Here is a 22,097-nt window from a genome sequence, read left to right as displayed (position 1 = left end):
GGAGACGCAGCATAGGTGTCCCAAATAACGCCTTTGTGCTTGGCGCAGCTTCCTGAGCGTTGTTTTTTGCTGTACAGGAGTCTGCGCTCTTGTGTTATCCCTTGGCAATGCCCTTTTAGCACTGCCCATCTTATGACCTCATTTCATGTTGGCCGCTGCGGTTAACGATGGCCATAAATCCCAGACCCACAGTGCCTTTTCATAAAGTCACACTGCGGTGCTGGGATTCGTGGCCTTGAGCAGTAAATATTTTCGACGCTCACACACGTCCTTACACCTGCTTCAGACTGGGCGAACTCTGCTGATCCCTTTTCGCATGCCGCGGCCATGAGGCCGCACAGTCTGAAGAAGGCGGAAGGAGATGAGTGACGACAGGCGAACATATGCACTGCTCGTGCCCATAAACCACACCCTCGCTGACAAAATAAATAACACAACGAGGGCCGTTGTTTCACGCAGGGCGGATGCACAGGCGCAGCCAGCTAACCATGATGTCAAAAGACGGGAAGCGCTACCAAGGGGGGTGCTGCGTATCATTAGAAAGGAAAGTCACACCTCAGGGACAGTGGAATGGTCTCAATGATACACATTTTGTACGTGTTGAGTTCCACGTGGGCAAGGAGAAAAAGTCAGCCACCTTGTACAAATGCAGCAGTACTGCTGTACAAGGTGGCTGTTATACATAGAAACACCTGGGGGTGGGGGGCAGGCTCCCTTCAATTTCAGTTCATGTGCCTGCATGGCGTTTGCAGGTCACGTTGCCGGCTACACAGCTGGGGAACAGCTGGCGGTGCTGAACCCCACTGACACATTGGCTGGTGTTTTTCTCTGTGCAGCTAGCACTTCCAGGCTAAAACTGGCGGTGTTATGAGCCCAGGGTCAGCAGGAGGAGGAGAGGAGCAGAGTGTAGGCCGAAGCCTGCACTGGTGGCAGCTTTTGTTCTGCTGTGCCTGCGTGGCGTTTGCAGGTCACGTTGCCGGCTACACAGCTGGGGAACAGCTGGCGGTGCTGAACCCCACTAACACATTGGCTGGTGTTTTTCTCTGTGCAGCTAGCACGTCCGGGCAAAAACTGGCGGTGTTAGAGCCCAGGGTCAGCAGGAGGAGGAGAGGAGCAGAGTGTAGGCCGAAGCCTAGTTGAACCAATTTCAAAGGTAACCTTTAACCCCCCTCAGGTGTTGCAAGGTACAAGAGCCACACCTCGTGCAGCATTAATGCTGCACAAGTAAAAGGTTGCTCTCTTAATTTTTCTCCTTGCACACGCTGAATAAAACACGTACACTATTTAGCCCATTATACTGTCAAGCAGTAGTGGAGGCGTGACTTGTCTTTTTAAGGAGATGCAGCACAGGTGTCAAAATTTACACCTAGGTGCTGGGCGCAGATTCCTGAGCGTTGTTATTTGCTGTACAGGAGTCTGCGCTCTTGTTATCCTTGGCCATGCGCTGTGAGCGATGCCTGTCTTCTCACCTCATTTCATGTTGGCCGCTGCGGTTAGCGATGGCCATGAAACCCAGACCCGCAGTGTCTTTTAATAAAGTCACACTGCAGAGCTGGGATTCGTGACCTTGTGCAGTAAATTTTGTCGCCTGTCCCTCATGTCCTTACACCTGCATCAGACTGGGCGGCCTCATCTGATCCCTTCTCGCATGCCGCGGCCATGAGGCCGCACATTCTGAAGAAGGCGGAAGGAGATGAGTAAAGACAGGCGAAGATATCCACTACTCGTGCCCATCAATCACACCCTCGCAGTCAAAATAAGTAAGACAACAAGGAGCGTGGTTTCAGGCAGGGCGGACGCACAGCCGCAGCCAACCAACCAAAGATGTCAGAAGACGGGCAGCGCTAACAAGGGGGGTGCTGCGTGTCATTAAAAAGGAAAGTCACACCTCAGGGACATTGTAATGGTCTGTAATGAGACACATATTTTACGTGTTTAATTCTACGTGGGCAAGGATAAAAAATCAGCCACCTTGTACAAATGCAGCAGTACTGCTGTACAAGGTGGCTGTTATACATAGAAACACCTGGGGGGGTGGGGCCAGGTTCCCTTTAATTTCAGTTCATGTGCCTGCGTGGCGTTTGCAGGTCACGTTGCCGGCTACACAGCTGGGGAACAGCTGGCGGTGCTGAACCCCACTAACACATTGGCTGGTGTTTTTCTCTGTGCAGCTAGCACGTCCGGGCAAAAACTGGCGGTGTTAGAGCCCAGGGTCAGCAGGAGGAGGAGAGGAGCAGAGTAGAGGCTGAAGCCTAGTTGAACCAATTTCAAAGGTAACCTTTAACCCCCCTCAGGTGTTGCAAGGTACAAGAGCCACACCTTGTGCAGCATTAATGCTGCACAAGTAAAAGGTTGCTCTCTTAATTTTTCTCCTTGCACACGCTGAATAAAACACGTACACTATTTAGCCCATTCTACTGTAAAACAGTAGTGGAGGCGTGACTTGTCTTTTTAAAGAAAAGCAGCCCAGGTGTCGAAATTAACACCTTGGTGCATGGGCGCAGCTTCCTGAGCGTTGTTATTTGCTGTACAGGAGTCTGCGCTCTTGTTATCCCTTGGCCATGCGCTGTGAGCGCTTCCTGTCTTCTGACCTCATTTCATGTTGGCCGCTGCGGTTAACGATGGCCATAAATCCCAGACCCACAGTGCCTTTTCATAAAGTCACACTGCGGTGCTGGGATTCGTGGCCTTGAGCAGTAAATATTTTCGACGCTCACACACGTCCTTACACCTGCTTCAGACTGGGCGAACTCTGCTGATCCCTTTTCGCATGCCGCGGCCATGAGGCCGCACAGTCTGAAGAAGGCGGAAGGAGATGAGTGACGACAGGCGAACATATGCACTGCTCGTGCCCATAAACCACACCCTCGCTGACAAAATAAATAACACAACGAGGGCCGTTGTTTCACGCAGGGCGGATGCACAGGCGCAGCCAGCTAACCATGATGTCAAAAGACGGGAAGCGCTACCAAGAGGGGTGCTGCGTATCATTAGAAAGGAAAGTCACACCTCAGGGACAGTGGAATGGTCTCAATGATACACATTTTGTACGTGTTGAGTTCCACGTGGGCAAGGAGAAAAAGTCAGCCACCTTGTACAAATGCAGCAGTACTGCTGTACAAGGTGGCTGTTATACATAGAAACAACTGGGGGTGGGGGGCAGGCTCCCTTCAATTTCAGTTCATGTGCCTGCATGGCGTTTGCAGGTCACGTTGCCGGCTACACAGCTGGGGAACAGCTGGCGGTGCTGAACCCCACTGACACATTGGCTGGTGTTTTTCTCTGTGCAGCTAGCACTTCCAGGCTAAAACTGGCGGTGTTATGAGCCCAGGGTCAGCAGGAGGAGGAGAGGAGCAGAGTGTAGGCTGAAGCCTGCACTGGTGGCAGCTTTTGTTCTGCTGTGCCTGCGTGGCGTTTGCAGGTCACGTTGCCGGCTACACAGCTGGGGAACAGCTGGTGGTGCTGAACCCCACTAACACATTGGCTGGTGTTTTTCTCTGTGCAGCTAGCACGTCCGGGCAAAAACTGGCGGTGTTAGAGCCCAGGGTCAGCAGGAGGAGGAGAGGAGCAGAGTGTAGGCCGAAGCCTAGTTGAACCAATTTCAAAGGTAACCTTTAACCCCCCTCAGGTGTTGCAAGGTACAAGAGCCACACCTCGTGCAGCATTAATGCTGCACAAGTAAAAGGTTGCTCTCTTAATTTTTCTCCTTGCACACGCTGAATAAAACACGTACACTATTTAGCCCATTATACTGTCAAGCAGTAGTGGAGGCGTGACTTGTCTTTTTAAGGAGATGCAGCACCGGTGTCAAAATTTACACCTAGGTGCTGGGCGCAGATTCCTGAGCGTTGTTATTTGCTGTACAGGAGTCTGCGCTCTTGTTATCCTTGGCCATGCGCTGTGAGCGATGCCTGTCTTCTCACCTCATTTCATGTTGGCCACTGCGGTTAGCGATGGCCATGAAACCCAGACCCGCAGTGTCTTTTAATAAAGTCACACTGCAGAGCTGGGATTCGTGACCTTGCGCAGTAAATTTTGTCGCCTGTCCCTCATGTCCTTACACCTGCATCAGACTGGGCGGCCTCATCTGATCCCTTCTCGCATGCCGTGGCCATGAGGCCGCACATTCTGAAGAAGGCGGAAGGAGATGAGTAAAGACAGGCGAAGATATCCACTTCTCGTGCCCATCAATCACACCCTCGCAGTCAAAATAAGTAAGACAACAAGGAGCGTGGTTTCAGGCAGGGCGGACGCACAGCCGCAGCCAACCAACCAAAGATGTCAGAAGACGGGCAGCGCTAACAAGGGGGGTGCTGCGTGTCATTAAAAAGGAAAGTCACACCTCAGGGACATTGTAATGGTCTGTAATGAGACACATATTTTACGTGTTTAATTCTACGTGGGCAAGGATAAAAAATCAGCCACCTTGTACAAATGCAGCAGTACTGCTGTACTTGTTGGCTGTTATACATAGAAACACCTGGGGGGGTGGGGCCAGGTTCCCTTTAATTTCAGTTCATGTGCCTGCGTGGCGTTTGCAGGTCACGTTGCCGGCTACACAGCAGGGGAACAGCTGGCGTTGCTGAACCCCACTAACACATTGGCTGGTGTTTTTCTCTGTGCAGCTAGCACTTCCAGGCTAAAACTGGCGGTGTTATGAGCCCAGGGTCAGCAGGAGGAGGAGAGGAGCAGAGTGTAGGCCGAAGCCTGCACTGGTGGCAGCTTTTGTTCTGTTGTGCCTGCGTGGCGTTTGCAGGTCACGTTGCCGGCTACACAGCTGGGGAACAGCTGGCGGTGCTGAACCCCACTAACACATTGGCTGGTGTTTTTCTCTGTGCAGCTAGCACGTCCGGGCAAAAACTGGCGGTGTTAGAGCCCAGGGTCAGCAGGAGGAGGAGAGGAGCAGAGTAGAGGCCGAAGCCTAGTTGAACCAATTTCAAAGGTAACCTTTAACCCCCCTCAGGTGTTGCAAGGTACAAGAGCCACACCTTGTGCAGCATTAATGCTGCACAAGTAAAAGGTTGCTCTCTTAATTTTTCTCCTTGCACACGCTGAATAAAACACGTACACTATTTAGCCCATTCTACTGTAAAACAGTAGTGGAGGCGTGACTTGTCTTTTTAAAGAAAAGCAGCCCAGGTGTCGAAAATAACACCTTGGTGCATGGGCGCAGCTTCCTGAGCGTTGTTATTTGCTGTACAGGAGTCTGCGCTCTTGTTATCCCTTGGCCATGCGCTGTGAGCGCTTCCTGTCTTCTGACCTCATTTCATGTTGGCCGATGCGGTTAACGGTGGACATGAATCCCAGACCCACAGTGTGTTTGGAAAAAATCACACTGCGTGGCTGGGATTCGTGCCCTTGTGCAGTTAATATGTTTGCAGCTCACACATGTCCTTACACCTGCTTCAGACTGGGCGGCCTCATCTGATCCCTTATCGCATGCCGCGGCCATGAGGCCGCACAGTCTGAAGAAGGCGGAAGGAGATGAGTTAAGACAGGCGAACATATGCACTGCACATGCCCATCAATAACACCCTCGCAGCCAAAATATATGAGACAACGAGGGGCGTTGTGCTGGGCAGGGCGGACGCACTGGCACAGGCAGCCAACCAATGATGTCAGAAGACGGGCAGCGCTACCAAGGGTGGTGCTGCGTATCATTAGAAAGGAAAGTCACACCTCAGGGACAGTTGAATGGTCTCAATGAGACACATTTTGTACATGTTAAGTTCCACGTGGGCAAGGAGAAAAAGTCAGCCACCTTGTACATATGCAGCAGTACTGCTGTACAAGGTGGCTATTATACATAGAAACACCTGGGGTTGGGGGGCAAGCTCCCTTCAATTTCAGTTCATGTGCCTGCGTGGCGTTTGCAGGTCACGTTGCAAGCTACACAGCAGGGGAACAGCTGGCGGTGCTGAACCCCACTAACACATTGGCTGGTGTTTTTCTCTGTGCAGCTAGCAATTCCGGGCAAAAACTAGCGGTGTTAGAGCCCAGGGTCAGCAGGAGGAGGAGATGAGAAGAGTGTAGGCCGAAGCCTCCACTGGTGGCAGCTTTTGGTTGGTTGTGCCAGCGTGGCTTGTGCTGGACACGATGCCGGTTACACAGCAGGGGAACAGCTGGCGGTGCTGAACCCCACTAACACATTGGCTGGTGTTTTTCTCTGTGCAGCTAGCACTTCAGGGCAAAAACTAGCGGTGTTAGAGCCCAGGGTCAGCAGGAGGAGGAGAGGAGCAAAGTGTAGGCCGAAGCCTAGTTGAACCAATTTCAAAGGTAACCTTTAACCCCCCTCAGGTGTTGCAAGGTACAAGAGCCACACCTTGTGCAGCATTAATGCTGCACAAGTAAAAGGTTGCTCTCTTCATTTTGCTCCTTGCACACGCTGAATAAAACACGTACACTATTTAGCCCATTATACTGTCAAACAGTAGTGGAGGCGTGACTTTTCTTTTGAAGAAGACGCAGCACAGGTGTCAAAATTTACACCTAGGTGCTGGGCGCAGACTCCTTACCGTTGTTATTTGCAGTACAGGAGAGTGCGCTCTTGTGTTATCCCTTGGCAATACCCTGTTAGTGCAGGCCGTCTTATGACCTCATTTCATATTGGCCGGTGCGGTTAACGATGGCCATAAATCCCAGACCCACAGTGCCTTTCCATAAAGTCACACTGCGGTGCTGGGATTCGTGGCCTTGTGCAGTAAATATGTTCGCCGCTCACACATGTCCTTACACCTGCTTCAGACTGGGCGGCCTCAGCTGATCGCTTATTGCCTGCCACGGCCATGAGGCCGAACAGTCTGAAGAAGGCGGAAGGAGGGGAGTGAAGACAGGCGAACATATGCACTGCTCGTGCCCATCAATCACACCCTCGCAGTCAAAATATATTAGACAACGAGGGGCGTTGTGTTGGGCAGGGCGGACGCACAGGCACAGCCAGCCAACCAATGATGTCTGAAGACGGGCAGCGCTAACAATGGGGGTGCTGCGTGTCATTAAAAAGGAAAGTCACACCTCAGGGACATTGTAATGGTCTCTAATGAGACACATTTTGTACGTGTTGAGTTCCACGTGGGCAAGGAGAAAAAGTCAGCCACCTTGTACAAATGCAGCAGTACTGCTGTACAAGGTGGCTGTTATACATAGAAACACCTGGGGGTGGGGGGCAGGCTCACTTCAATTTCAGTTCATGTGCCTGCGTGGCGTTTGCAGGTCACGTTGCCGGCTACACAGCAGGGGAACAGCTGGCGGTGCTGAACCCCACTAACACATTGGCTGGTCTTTTTCTCTGTGCAGCTAGCAATTCCGGGCAAAAACTAGCGTTGTTAGAGCCCAGGGTCAGCAGGAGGAGGAGAGGAGCAGAGTGTAGGCCGAAGCCAGCACTGGTGGCAGCTTTTGTTCAGTTGTGCCAGCGTGGCTTGTGCTGGACACGATGCAGGCTACACAGCAGGGGAACAGCTGGCGGTGCTGAACCCCACTAACACATTGGCTGTTTTTTTTCTCTGTGCAGCTCGCATTTCCGGGCAAAAACTAGCGGTGTTTGAGCCCAGGGGCAGCAGGAGGAGGAGAGGAGCAAAGTGTAGGCCGAAGCCTGCACTGGTGGCAGCTTTTGATCAGTTGTGCCAGCGTGGCTTGTGCTGGACACGATGCCGGCTACACAGCAGGGGAACAGCTGGCGGTGCTGAACCCCACTAACACATTGGCGGGTGTTTTTCTATGTGCACCTAGCACTTCCAGGCTACAACTGGTGGTGTTATAGCCCAGGGTCAGCAGGAGGAGGAGAGGAGCAGAGTGTAGGCCGAAGCCTAGTTGAACCAATTTCAAAGGTAACCTTTACCCCCCCTCAGGTGTTGCAAGGTACAAGAGCCACACCTTGTGCAGCATTAATGCTGCACAAGTAAAAGGTTGCTCTCTTAATTTTGCTCCTTGCACACGCTGAATAAAACACATACACTATTTAGCCCATTCTACTGTAAAACAGTAGTGGAGGCGTGACTTTTCTTTTTAAAGAAAAGCAGCACAGGTGTCGAAAATAACACCTTGGTGCATGGGCGCAGCTTCCTGAGCATTGTTATTTGCTGTACAGGAGTCTGCGCTCTTGTTATCCCTTGGCCATGCGCTGTGAGCACTTCCTGTCTTCTGACCTCATTTCATGTCGGCCGTTGCGGTTAGCGATGGACATGAATCCCAGACCCACAGTGTGTGTTCAAAAAATCACACTGCATGGCTGGGATTCGTGGCCTTGTGCAGTAAATATGTTTGCCGCTCACACATGTCCTTACACCTGCTTCAGACTGGGCGGCCTCATCTGATCCCTTATCGCATGCCGCGGTCATGAGGCCACCCAGTCTGAAGAAGGCGGAAGGAGATGAGTGAACACAGGCAAACATATGCACTGCACATGCCCATCAATCACACCCTCGCTGTCCAAAAAAATAAGACACCGAGGGGCGTTGTTTCGAGCAGGGCAGACGCACAGGCGCAGCCAGCTAACCAATGATGTCAAAAGACGGGCAGCGCTAACAAGGGTGGTGCTACGTATCATTAGAAAGGAAAGTCACACCTCAAGGACAGTGGAATGGTCTCAATGAGACACATTTAGTACGTGTTTAATTAAACGTGGGCAAGGAGAAAAAGTCAGCCACCTTGTACAAATGCAGCAGTACTGCTGTACAAGGTGGCTGTTATACATAGAAACACCTGGGGGTGGGGGGCAGGCTTCCTTCAATTTCAGTTCATGTGCCTGCGTGGCGTTTGCAGGACACGTTGCCAGCTGCACAGCAGGGGAACAGCTGGCGTTGCTGAACCCCACTGACACATTGACTGGTGTTTTTCTCTGTGCAGCTCGCATGTCCGGGCAAAAACTGGCGGTGTTAGAGCCCAGGGTCAGCAGGAGGAGGAGAGGAGCAAAGTGCAGGCCGAAGCCTCCACTGGTGGCAGCTTTTGGTTGGTTGTGCCAGCGTGGCTTGTGCTGGACACGATGCCGGCTACACAGCAGGGGAACAGCTGGCGGTGCTGAACCCCACTAACACATTGGCTGGTGTTTTTCTCTGTGAAGCTCGCATTTCCGGGCAAAAACTAGCGGTGTTAGAGCCCAGGGTCAGCAGGAGGAGGAGAGGAGCAGAGTGTAGGCCGAAGCCTAGTTGAACCAATTTCAAAGGTAACCTTTAACCCCCCCTCAGGTATTGCAAGGTACAAGAGCCACACCTTGTGCAGCATTAATGCTGCACAAGTAAAAGGTTGCTCTATTTAGTTTGCTCCTTGCACACGCTGAATAAAACACGTACACTATTTAGCCCATTCTACTGTAAAACAGTAGTGGAGGCGTGACTTGTCTTTTTAAGGAGACGCAGCACAGGTGTCAAAATTTACACCTAGGTGCTGGGCGCAGATTCCTGAGCGTTGTTATTAGCTGTACAGGAGTCTGCGCTATTGTGATCCCTTGGCCATGAGCTGTGAGCGCTGCCTGTCTTCTCACCTCATTTCATGTTGGCCGTTGCGGTTAGCAATGGATATGAATCCCAGGCCCGCAGTGTCTGGGATTCGTGGCCTTGTGCAGTAAATATGTTTGCCGCTCACACATGTCCTTACACCTGCTTCAGACTGGGCGGCCTCAGCTGATCCCTTATCGCCTACCACGGCCAGGAGGCCGCACAGTCTGAAGAAGGCGGAAGGAGATGAGTTAAAACAGGCGAGCATATGCACTGCACATGCCCATCAATCACACCCTCGCAGCCAAAATATATGAAACGAGGGGGGTTGTGTCGGGCAGGGCGGACGCACAGGCACAGGCAGCCAACCAATGATGTCAGAAGACGGGCAGCGCTACCAAGGGGGGTGGTGCGTGTCATTAAAAAGGAAAGTCACACCTCAGGGACATTGTAATGGTCTGTAATGAGACACATATTTTACGTGTTTAATTCTACGTGGGCAAGGATAAAAAATCAGCCACCTTGTACAAATGCAGCAGTACTGCTGTACTAGGTGGCTGTTATACATAGAAACACCTGGGGGGGTGGGGCCAGGTTCCCTTTAATTTCAGTTCATGTGCCTGCGTGGCGTTTGCAGGTCACGTTGCCGGCTACACAGCAGGGGAACAGCTGGCGTTGCTGAACCCCACTAACACATTGGCTGGCGTTTTTCTCTGTGCAGCTAGCACTTCCGGGCAAAAACTAGCGGTGTTTAAGCCCAGGGTCAGCAGGAGGAGGAGAGGAGCAGAGTGTAGGCCGAAGCCTGCACTGGTGGCAGCTTTTGTTCTGTTGTGCCAGCGTGGCTTGTGCTGGACACGTTGCCGACTACACAGCAGGGGAACAGCTGGCGGTGCTGAACCCCACTGACACATCACCTAGTGTTTTTTCTGTGTAGACAACACTTCCAGGTGGCAACTGACAGTGTTGAAACCCAGGGAATCAAAGAGGAGCAGAGTGTAGGCCGAAGCCTGCAGTGGAGCAAGTTGAAAGGGAACCTTTAACCCCCCCCCCCCAGGCATTTGTTGCTGAAAGAGCCATCTTGTACAGCAGTAATACTGCACATGGAAAATGGTGGCTCCGAAAATTATGCTCCTTGCAAACGCTGAAGTACACACTCATATAATGTGTCCCCTCACACTGTCAAACCGTCCCGGAAGTGGGACTTTCCTTTGTAATGTGACACAGCAAAGCCGTCATTCCAACCCCCTTGGTGCCGTGCGCCACCTCCTCAACGTTGTTTGGTTCTGTCACGGAGCCCGCGCTGTAATGTTATCCCTTGGCCATGCACAGTTAGCGGTGCCCGTCTTCTGACATCATGTAGATGTCAGGCTAGCAGTGCCTGTGCGTCCAAGCTGCCCGAGATCCAACCTTGCAGTGTCATCTAATGTAGTCCCACTGCGGGCCAGGGATCCATGGGCATGCGCAGTGCATATCATCGCCTCTCACTCACCTCCTTCCTGCTTCTTCAGACTGTGCGGCGTCACGGCCGTGGCATGCTATTAGGGATCAGCTGACGCCGCCTAGTCTGAAGAAGCGTGAAGAAGGGGAGTGAGAGGCTAGTATATGCACTGCGCATGGCCATGGATACCAGGCCCACTTTGGGATCACATTAGACGACACTGCGAGGTGGGATTTCGGGCAGCGTGGACGCACAGACGCAGCCAGGACGACAACAAATGATGTCAAAGGACGGGCAGCGCAAACTGTGCATGGCCAAGGGATAACATAACAGCGCAGGGTCCATGACGGAATCAAACAACGCTAAGGAGCCAGCGCACGGTGGCAAGGGGGTAGCAATGACGGCTGTGCTGCGTCACATTACAAAGGTAAGTCCCACCTCCGGGACGGTTGGATGGTGTGAGGGGACACATTACATGAGTGTGTAGTTCAGCATTTGCAAGGAGCATAATTTCAAGAGCGACAGCACTTCCAGGCACCAACTGGCGGTGTTAGAGCCCAGGGACAGCAGAAAGAGCAGATTGGAGGTATTGCCGCACACACAGCTGGGGATCAGCTGACGTTACTGAACCCCAATAACAGAGGAGCGACTGTTAACTGTGCACACAGCACTTCCAGGCACCAACTGGCGGTGTTAGAGGCCAGGAACAGCAGGAGGAGCAGATTGGAGGTATTGCCGCACACACAGCTGGGGATCAGCTGACGTTACTGAACCCCAATAACAGAGGAGCGACTGTTAACTGTGCACACAGCACTTCCAGGCACCAACTGGCGGTGTTAGAGCCCAGGGACAGCAGGAGGAGCAGATTGGAGGTATTGCCGCACACACAGCTGGGGATCAGCTGACGTTACTGAACCCCAATAACAGAGGAGCGACTGTTAACTGTGCACACAGCACTTCCAGGCACCAACTGGCGGTGTTAGAGCCCACGGTCAGCAGGAGTAGCAGAGGAACAGAGTGTAGGCCGAAGCCTGATTGGAGCAAGTTGAAAGGGAAACTTTAACCCCCCCCCAAGACGTTTGTAGCTGAAAGAGCCATCTTGTGCAGCACTAAGGATGCAAAAGGAAAAGGTTGCTCTTTTAATTATGCTCCTTGCAAACACTGAAGTAAACACTAAAAATGTGTCCCCTTATACCGTTCAACCGTCCCGGAGGTGCGAATTTCCTTCGTAATGGGACACAGCACAGCTGTCATTCCTATCCCCTTGGTGCCGTGCGCTGCCTCCTCAGCGTTGTTTTAAGCTGTCACGGAGCCTGCGCTGTTCTGTTAGCCCTTGGCCATGCCCAATTAGCGCTGCCTGTCTTCTGACATAATTTGGTGTCAGGCTGTCAGTGCCTGTGCATCCACGCTGCTCCAGATCCCACCTCGCAGTCTCGTCTAACGTAATCCCACTGCGGGCCTTGGATCCATGGGCATGCACAGTGCATATACTCGACTCTCACTCCCCTCCTTCCCTCTTCTTCAGACTGTGCGGTGTCACGGCCGTGGCATGCTATTAGGGATCAGCTGACGGCGCACAGTCTAAAGAAGGCGGAGGGAAATGAGCGAGAGCCCGAGGGGAAGATATGCACTGCGCATGCCCATGGATCCCAGGCCCGCAGTGTGACTCAATCAGAAGACACTGCGAGGCGGGATCTCGGGCAGCGCGGCCACACAGGTGCAGCCAGCCTGACACCAAATTATGTCAGAAGACAGGCAGCGCAAATAGGGCATGCCCAAGGGATAACAGAACAGCGCAGGCTCCGTGACAGCTTAAAACAATGCTGAGGAGGCAGCGCATGGCACCAAGGGGGTAGGAATGACGGCTGTGCTGCGTCACATTACGAAGGAAAGTCCCAGCTCCGGGACGGTATAACGGTATCAGTGAACACATTTTATTAGTGTTAAGTTCTGCGTGTGCAAGGAGCTAAACCAAAAGAGCTACCTTTTCCTTGTGCAGCATTACTGCTGCACAAGATGGCTCTTTCAGTAACAAACGACGGGGGGGGGGGAGGGGGGACAGGTTCCCTTACATTTAGGTTGTTGTGCCAGCGTGGCGGTCGCAGGACACATTGCCGACTACACAGCTGGGGATCAGCTGACGTTAATGAAACCCAATAACACTGGGTCGTATGTTTTTACTGTGCAGCCTGCACTTCTGAGCCGCAACTGGCGGTGTTGGAGCCCAGGAATAGCAGTTCAGGTGGTAGAAAGATGAACACAGCAGGAGACCTGGATGACACCCAATTACTTAATCAGGCAGAGGAGTGGCAAATTCCTGCGAGATCCAGGCCTGGTTCATTTTCAGGAAAGTAAGCCGGTCAACGTTATCGGAGGACAGTCGCATGCGACGGTCTGTTAGTACACCACCTGCGGCACTAAAGACACGTTCCGATAAGACACTAGCCACAGGGCAAGCCAGCACCTCCAATGCATACTGGCTTAGCTCTGGCCATGTATCCAGCTTAGAGACCCAAAACTTGAACGGGGAAGAGCCGTCTGGGAGTACAGTAAGAGGGCAAGCCATGTAGTCTGTCACCATCTGACGGAACCGTTGCCTCCTGCTGACTGGAGCCGCCGGTGATGGTGTAGACATTTGGGGCGGGCACACAAAAGTGTGCCAGAGTTGAGCCATACTGGGCTTGCCTTGGGCAGAGGCACTGCTTCTGCTCCCTCTTTGGGCAGAGCCTCCCCCACTGCCTCGACGCACTGAGCTGCTTTGTAAAGCACTAGCAGCACTCCTCTCAGTTGGACAGGAGAGGATGATGGAATTCACCAGTGTGTCGTGGTACTCCCGCAATTTACGCTCCCGGGTCAACGCTGGGATGAGGTTTTGGACGTTGTCCTGGTAGCGAGGATCGAGGAGGGTGAACACCCAATAATCAGGCATGTTGAGAATGTGGTCGATGCGGCGGTCGTTTCTCAGGCACTGCAGCATGAAATCCACCATGTGCTGCAGACTGCCAAATGGCCCAGAAACGCTGTCCCCTGCTTGAGACATGATCTCTGCCCGCTCGTCATCACCCCACCCTCGCTGTACACACTGACCACTGGACAATTGTGTCGCTCCCTCCTCTGGACGGAGCTCTTCCTCCTCCATTGACTCCTCCTCATCCTCCTCACAAATTGGCCCCTGCGTACCCCTTTGTGAGGAACCACGTGGCACTGACTCTCCAGAAGCTGATGGAAAAGGTGACTCCTCATCCTCCACCTCTTCCACAACATCATCCCTTAACCCTTGCAAAGTTTGCTGAAGCAGGCAGATAAGGGGGACAGTCATGCTGACTAGTGCATCATCTGCACTTGCCGTCCGCGTGGAATAATCAAAAGGACGCAAAACCTGGCAGACGTCCTTCATAGTGGCCCACTCTGTGGTTGTGAAGTCTGATCGGCGCTGACTGTGACTTCTTTGCGCCTGATGCAGCTGGTACTCCATAACTGCTTGCTGCTGCTCACACAACCGCTCCAACATATGTAACGTGGAATTCCACCGGGTAGGTAGGTCACATATGATGCGGTGTTCCGGAAGGCGGAATCGGCGCTGCAGAGCAGCAATGCGGGATCTGGCCAAGCTGGAACGCCGCAAGTGAGCACACTCTAGGCGGACCTTGTGCAGCAGGGCATCAAGATCCGGATAGTCCCTCAGAAAACTCTGCACAACCAAATTGAGCACATGTGCCAGACATGGGATGTGAGTGAGGTTGCCAAGGGCCAAAGCTGCCACCAGATTTCGGCCATTGTCACACACTACCATGCCTGGCTGGAGATTCGCTGGCAGTAACCACACATCGCTCTCCTGCTTGATGGCATTCCAGAGCTCCTGCGCTGTGTGGCTTCGATTCCCCAATGAAACAAGTTTCAAGACGGCCTGCTGACGTTTGGCCACGGCTGTGCTCATGTCGGTCATAGGTAAACGTTCACGGGTCCATGTGGAGGTGGACTGTGACGGCTCCTGCAGAGTTGATTCTGAGGAACTTGTGTAAGAGGAGGAGTCAATGCGTACAGACTGGATTCCTGCAATCCTTGGAGTGGGCAGGACATGTCCTGCGCCACTCGCACGATCTGTACCTGGCTCAACAACATTAACCCAATGGGCAGTGAGGGAAACGTATCGCCCCTGTCCATGCTGACTGGTCCACGCATCAGTGGTGAGGTGGACCTTGCTACTGACGGCGTTCAGTAGCGCATGTTTTATGTTTCCCTCAACATGCCTGTGCAGGGCAGGGACAGCTTGCCTGCTGAAGTAAAAGCAGCTGGGCACCTTGTACTGTGGGACTGCCAATGCCATCAAGTCACGGAAGCTGTCAGTCTCCACCAGCCTGAACGAGAGCATTTCCAGGGACAACAGTTTGGCAATGCCTGCATTCAGAGCCTGTGCTCGGGGGTGGTTGGCCGAGAATGCCCGCCTTTTCTCCCATGCCTGTACTACCGATGGCTGTAGAGTAGACTGGGAGTGTGAGGATGACTGGGAAGGTGGTGCTGTGGGTGGAATTACACAAGGTCTCTGGACAACAGTGCCAGTGGTTCTTCCATGGCGATCCTGGGAGGAAGCCAAACCAGCTGTGCGTGAGCTGGAGGAAGAGGCAACACGAGCTGAAGAGGTGGTAGCTGCCGCTGTTGGTTGGCCTACATCTTCATTCTGTTTCTGTAACTCCACCGCGTGCCTGGTCCGCACATGTTTCCACATATTTGTGGTATTGAGGTTGCTGACATTTTTCCCTCTTTTTACTTTATGATGACACAGCTTGCATTTGACAAAACAAATGTCATCTGCAACTGTGTCAAAAAAGGACCAGGCACTGCAAGTCTTGGGAGCGCCCTTTTTGGCTTTGGAAAGAGACAGGCTCCTAACGGGTGCCAAAGTGGAGGCTACAGGCTCCGCAGTCTTCCCCCTCCCTCTCCCTCTTTGGCCCGTAATGGGAATCTCTTCCTCAGAGCTGCTCCCACCACCTTCCTGTTCCTCACGCCACGATGGGTCAACGACCTCATCATCTCCACTACCCTCTGCCACCAACTGCTCCTCCTGGGTAGTCTCGGCAGCACAGTACGCACCGTTGCCGTTGCGTCACCTGAGTTTCATCATCAGATGCGTACTGCGCTGTGGTCACCGGAGGCACTGGCCCACCCGCCTCTTCAGAGTCAGAGAGACAAAGCTGTTGGGCATCACTGCACACTGCCTCTTCTTCCATTTCTCCAATGCTGCTTGGCTGGCCCCCTGTTTCCAAGCCAAGAGATTCAGAGAACAGAAGTAGAGACGGCTCCTGTCCTGGGCTCTCTGACTGCCTGGCCAATTTGGCAGGTGGTGAAGAGACAGATGGCTGCTCTCCAGTGGTCTGTGCCTGAGAGGATGTGGCACTAACTGAAGTCGATGCCGAGGCATTAGCTGCCATCCACCCGACGACGGCTTCAATTTGGTCTTCACGCAGCAGCGGTGCACGGTGCTCTCCGACAAAGCTGCGCATGAAGGACTGTTCCCTGCTGAAACTGAGTGACGACGAGTCACCGGCGCCCGCAGCGGGCACAGAATCACCACGTCCTCTCCCTGCTCCTCTCCCTGCTCCGCGCCCACGCCCACGTGCCTTACTCCCTGCCCTCTTCATCTTGGTTGACAGATAAAGATAAGCAGAAAAGTACTAAGGCCTTAGTGTGCTTATTCCTAACAGGTGTAAGAAACACTAATGTTGTAAAGTGTGGACTAAACTTTATTATTTTTCAAATGTGGCCTACACAAGTGTTAAGTTGTGTTTGGTGAACTTTACTTTTTTTTTTTTGCAGATCGGGCTACAGAAATTTTTTTTAAATTTTTTTTCAAGGTATGAGGCAGTAACCCTGAGCTGAATCCAACCGGCTATGGCTGCACACAGACTACAGGGTGAGCTGGGCTCACACGGAGACCGTGCAGACAGCCGTAAACGGCGCTGCAAGGCCCAAAAAAAACCCTCTAGGTTATCCTATGTAGTGTTTTTCCACAATTTAGCTGGAGACGGGTGGAAAAACACTAATAGGAAATTTGAGAAAAAATGTGCAGCAGGCTGCACTATGAGCAAAAAAGGACAACTGTGTGAGGCAGTGTGAACCCCCCCGAGCTGAATACAACCGGGTATATGGCTGCACACAGACTACAGAGTGAGCTGCACACACACACACACACAGAGACCTTGCAGAACGCTGTTAAAACAGCGCTGCAAGGCAAGAGCAAGGTGAACAGTGAAGAACACACAGCGTTTTGCTAAATTAGCCTTTGGAAAGGAAAATAAAGCAATTAGCTATCTCAACTGGCCCTCAGTTAGAACACAGCGTCCTGTCCCTAACTGAAATCACAGCAGAGTGAGCGCAAAATGGCGGCAGCGTTTTTTATAGTGCAGAGTGACATCATTTCAGCAGCCAATCACAGCCTTGCCAGTACTTACATGCCCACCATGCTAAACAGGATGTGCCCACACTTCCAATCATTCCTGATTGGCTGCTGCGTTCAGTTTGAATTCTGGGAACTTCCGATTCCGGTATCCGATACGCGGGAAGTATCGGAATTCGGTATCGGAATTCCGATACCGCAAATATCGGCCGATACCCGATACTTGCGGTATCGGAATGCTCAACACTAATCATAATCTTTGATGGGGTTGCATTATATTCTATGGGGAGGTGGGCTGTATTCTATTCTATTTGGGGCTACATTATATTCTATGGGGGCTGTATTATATTTATATTCTATGAGAGGTGATTGCATCATACTCTATGAGGGGGCTGCATTAAACTATGAGGGGGCTGCATTATATTCTATGGGGGTTACATTATACTCTGGGGTGGCTGCATTATACTCTGAGGTGGTTGCATTATACTCTGGGGTGGCTGCATTATACTCTGTAGGGTGGTGGCTGCATTATACTGTATGTGGGCTGCATTATACTGTATCGAGGACTATGGGTATCCGTTATACTATATGAAGAACTATGGGGTGCATTATACTATGGGAAGTGAATTGTACTACATGGATGACTATGGCGGTGCATTATAGTATATGGAGTACTATGAGGAGTGTATTATACTATGTGGAGGACTAAGCAGTGTATTTTAATATATGGAGGACTATAGGGAGTGTATTATACTATATGGAGGACTGTGGTGCACATTATAATATATGGAGGACTATTGGGGTGTATTTTACTAAACAAGTAAAATGCTGCATATTCAGATTGATTTTGACGGAACAAAAATCCTTGTTCTCAACAGCACATCGCCGGTGTAAACTGTAGATGTGCTGCTGATAACATGATACTGTATGGTGATCTGTTAGTGATCTATTAGTGATGGTTCTGTCCCATCATTCTTTCTCAGACGGTGGAAAGAGGCCGGGAAACAAGTGTTGAACAACTTCAGTATTGTCAATTAATCTCATTTAGCGGCCTGAGATCAGCGCTTGTAAATACAACCAAAATGCTTTTGTGTGATGTGCAATATGTTAGCATTTGGGGACCCATTTTAAACTTTGCCTAGGGCCCCACTTTGCCTAAAACCGGCCCTGCCTACAAGTGTACAAAGATATTATAGTCACCATGTGACAAGTGGGCCTGTGTAACTTCAAATACCAGGGCTGAATTTTAGTCCCAGTCCGGCCCTGAATACAACCACAGTGATTCCAAGAGGAACACCTCTCTTATACAAACACACAAAATTATGGTACATTGACAAACTGTCCTTTAGAGGAGTGGTCCTATCAAAGAACGTGGCAATGTACCATTTACATAAAATGGAAGTGAACAATTCATCATAGCAGTGGTCTTCTGAATGTGGTCATATGGTAAGGGTAATGGTAAACTTATGAACCTATATTTTGTCATTTAAATGATGATTAACCTATTATACTGATGAAAACATTTTTAGATTGTCTTTAGACGGAAAAAATAGTGTTCTGTTTTTACGTGTTGCAGCTGGAGAGGAGCTTCCAAGTACTCCAATTGAAGAATTAATTCCAACTCAAGTAGTAGCTGTTTTGGAGGGCCTTCCTTCTGGGGAGACGACTGAGGAACCCGTACTTGTCACTGGATTTGAAAATGAGACAGACGTTTGGCTGACAAATGTCACTGCCCTTCCCACTGTGGAAATAATAGAAACAGGTATAAAAGATGTCCAAATCTATTTTCTATCAAAGCATGAATGATATGCTAATAATCATCAGGATGTCCTAATTTTGCTTGACATTTTGGTCTTTGAAAAAATGCTAAAAAAGTCATTTTTTATAGTTAATATTCAAAAATGTTTATGTAAATATAAAATAATATTTTTTATTCTTCAGAAACAAACTTTTTATTGTTTTTCATTTTAATAGTTTTTTTGTTTTTTTCTGTATACCTTCAATTAGTAACACATATCTAACAGTACAATTTTTTTTTCACTCTTCTTTTTTTTAAAAATAGTGAGGCCTTCAGCAATTCCTCCCTTGATCTCTATTCCCGAAGTTATAAGCGGAGATGCATCTGTGGATATTAGTGGAGTTAGTGGTATTCCATCTGGTGAAGTATCTGGAGATATATCTGGAATTTCTGGAATTAGTGGAGAAGCAAGTGGGTTGCCTTCAGGAGTTGAAATTAGCGGGGAACCATCTGGAAGTGGATTGCCATCTGGTTTTGAGCTTTCTGGAGAAACAAGTGTGAGTGGACTTCCATCTGGAGAAATTTCTGGTGAATTACCATCAGGTGAAGCTAGTGGTATACCTTCTGTAGATGAACTCATATCTGGATCAGCTTCGGGAATCCCAGATGCAAGTGGACTGTCATCAGTAGATGTTGAGGCATCTGGAATTGAATTAATTAGTGGTTTATTTTCAGGTCTAGATTTTGAAAGTGGTCAGCAATCTGGTAGTGGAGATATTAGCGGACTGTTTTCAGGTAGTGGAGATTTTAGTGGACTGCCATCTGGGTTTCCAACAATTATACATGTGGACACAACATGGATAGAAGGTGCAACAAAAACACCAGAAACAGAAGCAGAAGGAAAGGGTCTTACTGAGTTTAGTGCATCTGGAGAACTATCTGGATTACCATCAAGTGATTTCAGTGGCATAGCTTCAGGTCTAGAAATCAGTGGTGAATCTTCTGGATTAGATATTAGTGGCCAACCATCTGGATTTTTTGATGCAAGTGCAGATATCTCAGGTGTTGATGCTAGTGGATTTCCATCTGGAATTAGTGGCGACCTTTCAGGTTTACCATATGTAAGTGGTGATTTTTCTGGTATTAGTGGTGAAGCATCTGGAATAATTGATATCAGTGGAGAAATATCTGGAATATTAGATGTTAGTGGTGATTTATCTGGCATAAGTGGAGAATATTCTGGAATAATTGATATTAGTGCAGAGTTGTCTGGTGTAAGTTCTGGTATTTTTGATGAAAGTGGTGAATCATCTGGAGTAACTCTTGTAGATGAAAGTTTAACTGAACTTTTAAGACCATCAGTAGAAGAAATGGAAGGAAAAGGGGCAGTAGAAACTAGTGGTTTGTTTTCAGGAGATATCTCAGGTGATGTATCTGGAATTTCTGGCATTAGTGGTGAACCCTCTGGCTTTATAGATATCAGTGGTTTTGTATCTGGAGATATTGTTAGTGGAGAAATTAGTGGACTCTCAAGTGGCATTGACTTTAGTGGAGAGACATCAGGAATTGAATTTGTGAGTGGTATCACATCTGGCATTGAAGACCTTAGCGGACTCACATCTGGTATACCAACAATATCTCATATAGATTTTACTTTAGTGGAAGCTCCAACATTGGGACCTATTGTAGAGGAGGCAGGTCAGGGACCATCGGGAGTATTTGAAATAAGCGGATTTCCTTCAGGAGAGGCATCTGCAGAAATATCTGGACTTCGTGATTTAAGCGGGCAACCCTCAGCCACTCAAGAAAGTGGAGATATTTCAGGATATACATCTGGCCTTCCAGAAATCAAACTAATAACTGATGATTTAATTGAAGCTGCTACCAAACCAACAGTTGCACAAGAGTTAGGTGGTGTCACTGTTCCATACATTATTGAAAGCTCTGCTTCTGGGGATATTAGTGGGGAGGCACCACTTTCTATTCCTGAAGTCAGTGGAGATCCATCTGGAATTCCTCTAACTAGCGGTGAAACTGTTGATGGAAGTACAGAAGCCAGTGTTGACACATCTGGGTATCAAACTGTTTCTTCAAAAGATTTGTCTGGTGAATCATCTGTACCGGACATAATTATTAGCACATCACAACCAGAATCTGAATTAACAATTGTATCAAAAGAACCAGAAGAAGCAAAAAAAGACACTGAGCTATCTACTTCTGCATCAGGAGATATTGACGAGCCAACAGTTCAAACACCAGCACCATTGATGGAAGCTGCACCTCAAGTACTTCCCGATATAGATTATGTTGAAGGTATTATGTTTCTCATTCCCAATATTACTGGATTGAAGCTGAATATTTAAAATATTGTATTCTATTCTGATATTTATCATTAATACTTGTTGAGGGAGATTTACTTTATACTACCTTGGAGTAAGGGTGCTAAATTTATTAAAACCATAAATATGCTTACATTTTGGCATATTTATTAACACATCTGTTAGTCCAAAGGAAAATGAATTCCCCTATTGACCTTGTTCACTTGTCTTGACACTTTTGAAAAGTGTTGAGATGCGAGAAAAGTTCAAAATTATTGTGCAGTTATGATATGTGCTACAATTTATGACTTTTTAAAGTCGCAGAACTGGCACAGATCATTTATTACATTTCCTCTATTATCTGTTAATGTATAATTTAAGCTGAACCCAGAACTACATTTAAAGAGGACCTTTCACCAAATTTTTCACACTGAACTGGATATGCAATCTAAAGTGACTGTGGATCGGAATAAAACATTTCTATTTTTTTTTTTATTTTTTTTTAATTTGCCTCTCCATTGCAAAGATATTAGCATTCAGATATTTGAAACCTAATTAGTTAACTTTAGTTAAGTCCAAGTAAGTGTTATTAGATAGTTTGCACCGGAGGCATGTACCTCTGTCTCCTGTATGATGCTGACCAATCGTAAACAGGCAGCAACATAGAAGTGCAAAAGTATCTGTGATGATGTCACCAGGATCACATGACCACAATCCACAGATCCTGCCGGCCAGAATGTGCAGGCTGAATAAGCATTGAAGATATTTGGGCAGCATG

The 22,097-nt window shown here is 49.5% G+C and overlaps 1 protein-coding gene across 2 annotated transcripts in view; it reads left to right on the top strand.

The window, feature by feature from the left end:
* Window positions 1-22,097, top strand: part of ACAN (aggrecan) — a 172,598-nt gene that overhangs the window by 112,467 nt on the left and 38,034 nt on the right. For both annotated transcript variants that reach the window (XM_069766230.1, XM_069766228.1), the window contains exons 11-12: window positions 18,840-19,025; window positions 19,326-21,314. In XM_069766230.1, the coding sequence (XP_069622331.1) occupies window positions 18,840-19,025; window positions 19,326-21,314 (2,175 nt within the window). The remainder of the gene's footprint in view (window positions 1-18,839; window positions 19,026-19,325; window positions 21,315-22,097) is intronic.

Source organism: Ranitomeya imitator, chromosome 4 (genome assembly GCF_032444005.1).
Source record: "Ranitomeya imitator isolate aRanImi1 chromosome 4, aRanImi1.pri, whole genome shotgun sequence".
In the NCBI taxonomy this organism is placed as follows: Eukaryota; Metazoa; Chordata; class Amphibia; order Anura; family Dendrobatidae; genus Ranitomeya; species Ranitomeya imitator.
Note: the sequence above shows the minus strand (reverse complement) of the source record. Positions and strands in the feature narration are given on the sequence as shown.